Here is a 12,584-nt window from a genome sequence, read left to right on the forward strand (position 1 = left end):
TTGTAATAATAATAATAACAAGCACTTATATAGCACTTACTACTTATCAGCCACTATTGTAAGCACTTCACATACAGTATCTCCTCTAGTCCTCACAAGAACCTTATAAAGTAGGGCCTACTATTATAACCTCCATTTTATAGATGAGGAACCCGAAGCACAGAGAAACTAAAGAACTTGCTCAAGGTCACAGAGCTAGAAGATGGTGAAGGCAGACAGGCTCTAACCCTGTGCTCTAACCGCTGTGCTAAACAGCCTTGCTTTGTCAAGCACTTTCACACCCGATATCTCAGTTATTCACAGCAAAAGACAACCTTACCTCCTGAGGAGGAATATCAAAGGAGATAGTTCTCATGTCCACTTTGATGAAGCTGTCAGTGCATGGCAGGATAAAAAACAAGCCTGTGACAAAGACAGGTAGAAGATTACAAAGAGACACCAGCACCTCATCAGTTTACCTCACCACTCAATTCTAATAGATCAACCTGATCAATGGAAAGTCACCAGTTCATCTCAGTGAATGAGCCAGAAGCCAGGAATGTTATCCTTGACTCCTCTTGCCCACATCCAACTGTCCCCACCAAGGCCTGTGGATTTCATTTCCTTACTTCACTGTTAATGTCACTCTTGTTTTTACTGAGACCTATGCAATTGCTTCCCAAGTCACCTTTCTATTTCTTCTAGTTTCTCCCCTACAATCCATTTTCTAAGCTGCAAGTAGAACCATCTTTCCTGAAACACAACCACTGAACAAGCTGAGCCATACAAGGCCCTGCACGACCTGCCCCAGCTTCCCTCTTCATCCGCTGCCCTCTCCTCGCCCTGTACTCTCGCTGGGCTGAGCTCCCTGCCGTTCCTCGGCCCGGGATGCTCCCCTCCACACTGCTTTATACACGCCGCTGTTTCTGCAGGAACACCTCCCGTCTGGCTAACACCTTTTCACGCTTCAAGACTCAGCCAACAGTCACCTCCAGAAAGCCTTGTCCTCATCCTAGTATTCAGGTCAGTTACTCTTCTCTGGGTTTCCATAGCTATCTGTGATTACTTGGTCATAACACTTATCATAAGGGATTGTAACTATCTCTTTCCTTGTTGATGTCCCAACACCAGAAAGTAAGATCCTTGAGGGCACAGACTGTGTTTTAGACTCCACTGAAGTCCCAGAGTCTGGAACACCGTAGAAGCTTAATCCAAGTTTGCCAAAAATAATGACTGAAAGCCTTTGTTTTAGTACGAATTCTCAAGCTCAAACTTCCATAGCTGTAGCTATTCCTGGACTAAGATACTCTTATCAGCTCCAATGGGAAGGGGAGGGGAGAGCAGGGAAGGAAGGAAAGGGTGACTGCAGCGAGACCAGCCAGCACCACTGCTATAGTTATACAACTGCTGCTGCATGGACTCACTCTTCCAAGTCAACAGAGCAGAGACCCTCACAAGGGAAATCACATCAATAGGAAGAAAGCTTTCAGTCTCCACGCATACAATCCAAATCCTAGTACTGACCAGGTCCTTTGGCTCCTCCTTGTAAAATGCGACCCAATCTAAAGATGATGGCTCTTTCATATTCTTTTATGATCTATATTAAAAACACAAACAATAATTTAACATGAGTAGTACAAATATTTACATGCATACCTCTTTAAATATATTTTCTGCTCTAAACACATTAGTTGCCTCTATTTTGTTTTCTTTCATATAATCCAGATAATATATATAAATAACATGTCCGCTGTTTAATTACCCCTGCCAAATATGATATTTATTTACTTTTTCTTTTACTGATTATAAAAGCAATAGATATTCATTGTAGAAAATTTGGAAAGTACAGAATAGCACACAGAAGCAAATCCATAACCTCACTCCTCAGCTGTTAACATTATTATTCAATTTCTCGGGCACTGTAAATAAAGAAAAAATAAAAGCTAACGTCCTCACAGTTTGTCTCCTGATTCCTTAAATTATAATAATAAACTTAACTGAAAATTCTTAGAGCATATTTTATCTTTTTAGGAATATGTAAATGATAGTCCTTTATCAAAGTATTAATAACTTCATAGAAAAAATAACCAGCATTTGGGGGTACTTACCATGTGCCAGGCATGGCAATAAGTACGTTTAAATACAGTAATTCTTTTAATCTTCACAATGGTCCTCTGAAGTAGGTGTTGTCATTTCCTCCCATTTTACAGATGAGGAAACATGGCAAAGGTCACACACTAAACAATGGAGCCAGCAGTCAAACCTCAGCATCTTGACTCTGGAGAACTTGTTCTTACAGGATCATCCCACGTCCCTGACCCCAGAAACTTTTAGATGGTGATCCTTACTTTAACCCTACGGAAGGACTGACTGGACAATGGCTGAAAAGAAGTCTTAAGATTCCATTATAATAGGTGACTAGAGTGAATTTTCCAAAAGAAAGATGAAGGAAAAAGAACTATAGGCCAGTATGGTCTCTCTCTGTCTCTTTCACACACGCTCACACAAAGTAGGTTCATGTGGGTAGACGTGGCCCCTTTCCAGATGAGAATGAAATGTTCTTTACCTTTATGCACATCCATATTGACAATGGGAAAGTTATAACTGTGAACAAGAATGAGACAGCCACCAAAATCCATCCACAAGGTCCAAGGCCCGCACTGGGGCTATCTGTGAAAACAAAAAATATACAGCTCTCATTATCATTACTAACACGATCCTGCCATCTTCATCCTATTTACTGAACACCTATGCTTGACGTTCTACTAGCTGTTTTATGTGCATTTACCCATCTAATCCTCATAACAACCCTGAAGTTTAAGTGCTACTTTCCCTAATGTACTTAACACAGTAACACAAGTATTTTCCACAGTCGTTTTTTTACCGTATCCAGTAAACATTTATGAAGCACCTAATATTTATTATGCCCTGGGCTTTGCATTGAAGTGGTAAAAGTGAATAAGACCCAATCCTAGCTATTGAGATGGTTAAAGTTTAGTGGGGAAGACAGACAAACATAACACTGGGTGGTAAGTGCCATACAGAGTATCTGTTAGAAAATTCTGAAAACACAGAACAAGGGTAACTCACACAGTTGGGATGGAGGTGAGAGTAGAGTGGGGTGGGGAGGTGATGGTGGTGGTTGTCAGGGCTTCTTGCAGGATGTGAGGGTTAAGGAAAATACCAATGAAAAGGAAAGGGAAGGAAGGAACACGGTCTTCAAGCTGAGGGTATAGCATAATTAAAGTTTAATATGAGTATAAACTCATTTAGACCATCTTTTTAAAAGTAATAACCTGTAAAATATTTCACTAGGTAGATGCACCATAATTTACTATCAATTTCTTGATTATTAGATAGGTTGTTTATGATTTCTTACGATTATTAACAATGCTGTAATGAACATCTCTGTACATAGTTTTCCTCTCACATTTCTGTTTCCCTTTTCTGTATCACAAAATAGCATTTAGTCTGATTACAAAGGTAATTCATATCTCACTGCAAAAAACTTCAAAAAAGATAAAAAAGGAAAAAGTTACCCAATCCAGTGAAAATAAATATTCTTCCAAACTTTCTCCCTGGTCACATATATTTTTTATAAATAAATAAATAAAATGTGTAACCTATTTCTCTCCCCTCTAGCTTCTTTTTTTAGCCTTTGTTGCTATGCATTTGTGCTTTTTCTGTTTTAGTTTTAATTTTTAATCAGTTATAGTTGCATAAAGTTAAAAAAGTCAAATAGTTCTACAAGATTTATACAAAAAGAGAGCAATGCCCTCTCGTCTCTTCCAATTTCTCCTTCCTCAAAAGCGACTGCTCTTTTGGCTGACTATTTTGATATTCACCTACATGTTTCTAAATAATATGCTGGTTTTGTTACTTCTTGGTTTTTCAGTTTTGAGCACTATCTATTGACTTTTTACTATGGAAAAGGATTTTGGTTTCTCTGTTCCCTCCCTCTACCACATAAAATACCCATCCTTCCAATTATGTCATACCCTTGGTTAGATCAATATCAAATTTTACATTATCATGAATATGTAAATGCGATCCAAAGCTAAGCCATATAGTGAAGTATAATTAGTTTTCCTTTCCTGTACAACTTTTTGTTTTTTTCTGGAGTTCATGTCTTATTTCTTCCCTTTGTACTTCTCTTTGATTCAACCTCAAACCTTTCGTCAACTGTCTAAATCTCCCTTCAGAAGGGTCAACTGTTCTTTCAATTTCATCCTCTGAGAGTCTCTCTCAGAGCCGTGTCCGGACTCGTCCTCCCATCTGGTGCGCATGTCATCACTCTGTGACTGCCTTTCACTATCATCCTGGGAAGTTCCCTTCACTTCCCGTGTTGTGTTTCCCATTTTCTGTACCCAGTGTGTTCCTCATTTTTAGTTTGTTTTTCCTTTCTGTGGAGGACAGAGAGACTGCGTAGGCCAAGAGATACTATCACTTTCTTATCAACCACAGGCTTCTGCTGTATTTCCAGGAGCTGTTTCCATAATGGGAGGAGACTGGCAACAGGGGAAGAGGGTAACAGTATGTGCTAGTGCTCAGAAGAAAAGGCAGAGATGGCAGGGAGACAGGACTTTGAATAAACAGGAGGCCAAGAAACAAGAAGAGAATTAAGGCTGGGAGCATGAGAGGAAAGAGAGACACAAGCTGGCATCCAGGTCAAGTGCTCGAACACACAGGATGAAAAACCTGTGAAATACACATAAGTACGGTACTTTGGTTTTATATGACTTTGTAGTTTTCTGATCCTGCGTCATAGTGTGAAGTAAACGTCCTTATGCATACTCAAATAAAAGGGACCTAAGTTAATCCTGGAGGTTTCTAAGTTATAATTTTGGGGGGTACAGACGTATATTTACTGAGAGAGTATTTCAAGCAAGGCCACAGTGCTGCTTGTAGAGAAGGCTCTATCAGGTATTATCAAAACTGATAATAATCACAGCAGCCATTTTCAGGCGGTTTCTTATACCCCAGCCACCATGTGAAGTTACTTTAGACGTGTATCTCATTTACCGATTACAAAGCCCTGTGACTTAAGTATTCTTAATTCCATTTCACCAATGAGGTAACTGAAGAAACGTTAACTATCTCAAGGTCACACAATGGAGGACCTGGGATTCAAATCTAAGTCATCTTACTCCAAAGCCCATGTTCTAAACCAACTTGCACTTTGACCCTTTGCCTCTGAATAAAAAAATTCTCATTAAAGAAGTTTTCATGTTTAGAGCACTTTCTCAAGACAGTCTTCAAACTGGGAAACCACGGTAGGAGTTCTGAGAATGAAATCTGAAGTTCCTACAGAGGAAGCCCTCTTAATTCCAGCTGTAGCTATTTATAGCAAAAGGCAGTCTCAAGGCTCTCCGCCAGGCTCAGGTCTACATCTTCAAAGTGAAATGGATTCCAAACAAGGAATAGATTGGCCACAAATACTTATCTGACAGCATTTGGTGCTTCGAAAATAGTGCTCCAAGTATCCCATATTCCAGGCAAAGTATATAGCTCTGTGTCCCGAACACATTAGACTATAAACTCCCTGAGGGCAGGGATATTTCTTATTTTTATATTCTCAATGTCTAACACAGCATCCTGCAGAGTGGGTATAAAATACTTCTTACCAAGCTTTCTGGCTAGATGTGTTTTTTCGTTTCTCTGAATCTTGATAACCTCTCTTATGGCACTTAAATATTTTGCCTAATACTTAAATTTTTTGCATATTTATATCCCTAATAAATTTCCTGAGAATAGGGAGTGTCTAAGTTTGGGTTTTAATTCTGTTTTAGTGATCTTTACCTCTTTCAATCTTAGTTTCCTCCCCTGTAATAAATATAGATAATGAAGAGTGCCCTTGAAGGATTGAAGTAGAGCTCAATAAATACAGATGATAGTTTTCTGTAATCCTCCCATTTTACTCGTGTTCAAATTTTCTCAATGAAAAATGAGAAAATAGGCAGTATTTACCCTTTTTGATAAAAGCCTCTTAAACGACTTAATTTTTCCCTCACTTCATGCCTCCTTCCTGCCAGGCTAGGCTTGGATATTCAAAGATTCTCAAAAAGCTCATTTACGAATTGAGTTATTAAATTACTGAATTATCATCTATATGAGGAAAAGCCAGAAAGCCCAGCCCAGTTTTCTTGTGTCAGTTTCCACTGTCACAACGCGTTTTTGAAAACTCCAGATGAGTATACAGGATTACAAATGAAGAAATTAAGTGGATGTTCTGGAAACTGGGCTTGGTCTTTCCCATTTCAAATGCTCAGCTAGAAATAATCAGATTGTATACACTGGGGAAATGGCACCATTTCATATTATTCTAGTGCCTTCAAAATGAAACTATCCCATTTTCAACCCTCAAAATTCTTCCCCACCTGGTTATAGTGAAAAAAGGTGCACAAATCACATTTCTCAGGGAGGTGAGGCTTAAACTCCACCAGGCTATAAATGAACCCCTAGTCACCTACCATTTAAGGGCAAACGGAAAAAGAAATTCACAGTCACTCCCCACAATTTCATGAAATGCATTTCCCTCAAGTTTCCCATTCATTATTTTTAAATCCTCCTTACCAACTTCATGAGGCAAATAACGAGCAATCAATCGGAATTCCTGAGATTCTTTGGTTGATATACTTGTTGATACTTGGCTGGGTGAGAACACTCCTAAAGATCAGGGATCTCATGGTCCTTGGGGGTAAATACCACTTTCCCTTGGTTTAGAGTACTTTTTTCTTTTACTACCAAACTCTTTCCTGAAAGCTGCATTAGAATAAATTTTTAACTAACCAAAGAAAGGTCTTTTTGGGTTTTTTTTTAAAGATTTTTAAATTTTTTCTTTTTCTCCCCAAAGTCCCCCCATACATAGTTGTATATTTTCTAGTTGTGGGTCCTTCTAGTTATGGCATGTGGGATGCCGCCTCAGCATGGCCTGATGAGCAGTGCCATGCCCGCACCCAGGATCCGAAATGGCTAAACCCTGGGCCACCGAAGCGGAGCACGCAAACTTAACCACTGGGCTACGGGGCCAGCCCCTAAAGAAGGGGTTTGAAAGTGAATCTAAGCCTATACTTTAACATTTTTTAATTGAACATTCAAATTGGACTTACCTCCAGGAAACCCAAATTAATAAACCCAAAATTAATGTAAATTTTTAAATATATTGCCTTTCCTCCCCTTATTTTGAAAGTAAAATATTGTCATTATAAAAATTAGAAATTGGAGCTTAACAAACAGAAAAAGAAAAATTTATCTATACTTTGATTATCTCTGGATGGTAATTATTTTCTGCCTTGCTAAATGTCCTTTAAACCTTTTCTAACCTACTTTTTTTCAAAAATGAAATAATGGTATACATAATGATTTTATGTATAAAATGCTTTTCCCTCCTATATTGTGAACATCTTTTCACGCCAGTACATATTCTTTATTATTAAAGGTTGAATAACATTCCATTGTTCCACATGATGAACATTAGGTTGTGTCCAATATTCTCAATTAGAAACTTCTGCACTGAATATACTTTTAGCAAAGTTTCCATGCATCCTTATTATGGAAACTACTTTTGCTGAAAAGGATGAAATTATACAATTCTTAAATTTCTCTCATTCTGGAGGTATCTTTTATTATTAATAATAATAACCATTTATTTAATGCCTACTACATGTCAGCCACAAGCTAGCTCCTTATATACATTATTTCTAATGTTTACAAAAATCTGTAAAGTAGGTATAAAACATTTCTCCTGGAGCCCCAAAGTAATAAAGCAAAAGACTTTCTGGGAAGAGACCAAAAAAACCACAAAACATGAAACAAATGAAAAAAACAAGTTGTACAGTAGTTTGTTGGGTTAGCTTCCAGAAAAGCAGTCAAATATTCTTTAACACAGGCATAATTTCAGAGCACTGTAGCTGTTAACGATCCCATATCCGTTGATTTACTTTAAAGTCTGTTGAACTTGGCACTACTAGATATCATGTGGAGTAATAAATTCCATTTGTCATTGAGACTTCATTCTAAAGTTCAAAAGATACTGGATTTCCTCTTCAGAGAAAGGCCAGAAACATGTCTCACACAATATTGAAAAATCTGACTCAGACATATGCATTACTACACACAAAAGGAAGAGGATGAGGCAAAGAATTATTGAAATACCTAAGTAGCAACATTTAAAGGACAATCTTTTCCTTCTCCTTTCCCAGATGCAGGTGAAACACTTTACGTGGTAAATTGCCAAGAACAGCGTTATTTGCGTGTGGAAAGATAGGATAGGTGGAATTTAGTCTCAAAAACACACGTTATTTTGTTCTAGCAGTACTTGTTGAGGGGCAACAATAGGTCAAAATGAAAGGTCTTGGCAATTTTTGAATTTTTCTTAAAAGCATCTATATTAAAGATATGTGTTCTTTTTGGCCATTATTATTCCTCATCAGAGATTCTGTGTCAGGATTTGGCAAACTTTTCCTGTAAAGGGCCAGGGAACAAACATTTTAGGCTTTGGAGGCCAGAAAGTCTGTCGCAACTACTGACTACTATGCCACCATAGTGCAAAAGCAGCCACAGACAACAATATACGAGCAAGCATGGCTGTGTTCCGGTAAAACAATTTATGGACACTGAAATCTGATTTTCATGTAATTTTCATGTGTAACAAAATATTCTTCTTTTTAAAAAACCCATTTATAAATGTGAAAACTATTCTTAGCTTGTGGGCCATACAAAAACAGGCAGTCAGCCAGATTTGGTTCATGGCCTGTACGACCAATTCCTGTTCTACGTCATACAACTATCTATTGGAGGAGGAGGACGTTATAAATTAAATAATAGATTTGCTCTTTCTCCAAGTTTTTCAAATAAGGGTACATTTCCCAGATTCCCAGTTTCTCTTTCCTTTGCTTGTTTTGAAACAAGGTCTTTATAAAACCTGCTAAGCAAAAATTTAAATTCACGGTGAAAACAGGCAAAGGGACAGACAAAATGTGAATATAAATACATCTTCAATTAATCAAAATTTTACCATAACTGAGTTTTTCGAATGACTGGAATTTTAGGGAAAAAGAGACAAAGAAAGGAAGAAAATGGCAGGAGAAAAGGAAAATAAGAGAAATGGGGAAAAGGAGTAAGGAGGAGAGAGACAACAAAAATGAAGGCAGCATGCTACAGAGAGAAAGATTAACGAACAGGTAGAGGTGAGAGAGAGGCAGAGTTTAACACATAGTGGGGTCGCAAGAAATACACATTGAAAAAATGATAGTATTTACTTGGAGATCAGAACTTGCAGTTCATTTGGGCAGAGGCTTTCAAAGTGATCAAGCACACCCTATAGTCCATCTTTCAAATGATGATTTTAATTAGGCATGGTTTATAGTTCTTCGAATGCCCTTATTCTTAAACCTCTAGGAAAGAAATTATTCTCTGGGCCAGAGTGGCTACAGGCCAGATGGTATCTAGTTAAGAACCATGACTGGAGACTGTAACTTTTCCTCCCTGTTATTAACCATCTAGAGCTCTAAATACTAGACCAAAGCACTGATACTGATGAAGCATGATGTGACCTGAATCACAAAACTTACGTTTACCACAAGATATAAAGGAAGGGAAATGGACTAATCCTTTTAAGAAAGATTTTCAATCAATAAGTCCTTTGCTTAGCTCAAAAAGAATATGAAAACTAAGTAAGTATAAATGTTTTATTTCCCAAGCATCTTGAGGATTTTCTGAAGCTTTTCTTCATTGAAATGTTTCTAGCCATAAAACGGGAGAAAAAACAGGTGAGAGTACCACCAATAATATTACATTTGAACCCCTCAGTCTTAAATAGGCCCCCCTCTCCTAATCTCCTATAGCACTTCACCCCTCTAAACAACACTTTATCACACTCATAATGATCTTATTCAATGTCTGTCTTCTTCATGAGATTTTGGTCTTGTTAAAGCAGTAGAGCACAATGGCTTCAGGGGTGGCTCTGCCAATTATTAGCTGTGTGATTTGGGGAAATTACCTTAAATCTCTGTGCTTCAGTCTCCTTATCTAAAAATAGGGCTAATATGGGCTGGCCCAGTGGTGTTTAAGTTTGCACACTCTGCTTCTGTAGCCTGGGGTTCGCTGGTTCAGATCCCAGGCATGGACCTAGCACTGCTTATTAAGCCATGCTGTGGCGGGTGTCCCACATATAAAGCAGAGGAAGATGGGCACGGATGTTAGCTCAGGGCCACTCTTCCTCAGCAAAAAGAGGAGGGTTGGTGGCAGATGTCAGCTCAGGGATAATCTTCCTCAAAAAAAAAAAAAATTAAAATTAAAAAATAAATAAATAAAAATAGGGCTAATAAAAGTACCTCCTCAGACGGTTAGTGTGAAGAGTAGATGAGCTAATATGGAAGACACTTAGCACATAAGAGGTACTCAAAACACATTTGTTAAATATTTGGTGAACGAGTTGAGTAATTCTGCCGTTTCTTTGGGGGGAAGAAAAAAACTGCCTATTACATAAGACAAACTGAAACTACATGTCAGCAGACAGGATCCAAGAAGACAGTTCACAATCATCCACTGTCCCAAAGCAGTTGCCACACTGCTTTCCTCAAATGTTTTCTTTTCTCTTTTAAAAATCAGACCTTTTCCACCCATGAGGTTAGAAAATTCAGGAAGGAGGAAGGATGGGCTGAACACGCCCCATGTCCGGAAAGATAGAAACAGTTATGTTCAGAAAAATTGGAGAGAAAAACAATTTCATAATGGTATTAAGTTAATTTAATTTAGACTAGGCCTGAAATATATTAAAAGAGAATAAAACCCTCCTACTTCTTCAGGGTTTTTTTCTTTTTTTTTCCAGCTCTTTCACTTGGACATCTTAAAAGTGCTTATACTTAAGTTTTTCTCATCAAAGTCTTTGGAGGATAACATGATTTTAATTAAAAAAGAAATGGGAAACAGAAGCAGAAGGAAACTAGATCATAAGGTCCCCAATCCTTCAACTGAAGCCAAATAGCTAAGCGGTGGCTAAGAGCTTGGGATTGTGGTGTCAGATTCCAATTCTACCATTAAATTTTCTCATCAGTAAAATGAGGGCAAAGAACAGTACCATATGAGAAAATACGTAAAATTCTTGACACTTAGGAAGTGTTCAATAAACCGTAGCCATTATCATCATGACTTTAAGATCATTATTGATATACTTCATAGGAATAAACTTTTTATTAGTGAATTGCCTCCTGGGACCTGCACACCACAGAGAAAATATTCAGACTAACAATCTGCTTGGGGACTCTGTCTCTGGAGGAGAAACGACTACATCTGGGGAGGTAAGTCAGAGTTCTAAACTTTCTTGGACCCTCTTTCATACAACTTTTTGTTCATAAATTTTAACTTCTGGTATAATTACTAGGCTTTTTGAAGAGTCATTGTTAACTTTTTAATTCTTTGTTTTCCCCATTAAATAACATCTTAATAATTTAAAATTTCCAAAGTACATTCACATAAATTTTCTCAATGGATACTCAAAACCTTGGGACATAGATACTGCAGTAAGATTACGTGCGACATAAAGATGAGGAATTGATTCTGGAAGTTGAGAGACCTGTCCAAGGTGACCCAGGCAGTAAGTGATGGTACTGAGATCTCAGTTCAGACTTTGAATTCTAAATTCCACTCTCAGTCACTACACTATGCCATCTTATCATAAATGCACATTCACAATGGACAAGGTCGGTATAATTTTCATGGTCTGACACTTCAGGACAGACACTTTACTGCTTGTGTCTTCAAGGCCAACCTACTGAAACGTCAGGCCAAATGCCTGGGGTTCAAGTTTCTTTACTAGTCCCTGAGTACAGACAAAGATTCAAAAAGAATGGAGGAACAAGAGTGTGTCAATAGAAAACTGACACACACTTCCTTCTTTCTATGGATTGTGACCTCTCTCTCTCCACACTTTAACAAATAAAAGGAGATTCCTTATTAGGTACAATATAGTATCTTGACAATTATAATCCCTTTATTGATAATATAAACCCAGACAAATACTCTATGTGTGGTAAGAACATGTATTTAATAAGGAACACAATGTTTACACCAGAAAATCAACAGTTTGGGTTATAACAAACTTAATAAAATAAACTGTAAATAGAAAAATGTCTCTACCAACAGAAGCCAAACATGTAACAACTTGATTTACTCCATGGGAATCTTTATCTCCCTCCTCTGCTTCCTTTTTCTTTCAACAAATATTTTTGCAAATGTGCTATGTACTTGATACTGAGCTTATTACAGTGAGGTAGGACATATCCCTGCTTTCTAAGCGCTCCTGGTCTATGAAACATGATTTTAATTGATATTTACAATACTGCATAGTAAACATTATGAGAGAAGTATGCAAAGGATGCCAGGCAGCCACAGATGAGAGGTGCTTACTTTTTTGTGGTTACAATAGTTTTGAGAAAAATGTTTTTCCACACCTTCCTGAAAAATAGGTTTTGAATCCAATTGCTATCACTGTAGCAACATTTAAAAAGTGTTTTTCTTCAAAGCTGACCAGGCAATCAGTGACTGTCTTTTACAGTGTAAATTCTACACCATTGGGTGGGACCAAGAACATATTTAATCATTAA

The 12,584-nt window shown here is 37.7% G+C and overlaps 1 protein-coding gene across 1 annotated transcript in view; it reads right to left on the reverse strand.

Moving 5' to 3' along the window:
* STOM (stomatin) overlaps positions 1-12,584 on the reverse strand; it is a 28,145-nt gene that overhangs the window by 12,318 nt on the left and 3,243 nt on the right. The window contains exons 2-4 of the mRNA XM_005605751.4: positions 2,546-2,649; positions 1,504-1,576; positions 320-402 (exon numbers count right to left, since the gene is read on the reverse strand). Of these exons, the coding sequence (XP_005605808.2) occupies positions 320-402; positions 1,504-1,576; positions 2,546-2,649 (260 nt within the window). The remainder of the gene's footprint in view (positions 1-319; positions 403-1,503; positions 1,577-2,545; positions 2,650-12,584) is intronic.

This window comes from Equus caballus, chromosome 25, assembly GCF_041296265.1.
Source record: "Equus caballus isolate H_3958 breed thoroughbred chromosome 25, TB-T2T, whole genome shotgun sequence".
Taxonomy (NCBI): domain Eukaryota; kingdom Metazoa; phylum Chordata; class Mammalia; order Perissodactyla; family Equidae; genus Equus; species Equus caballus.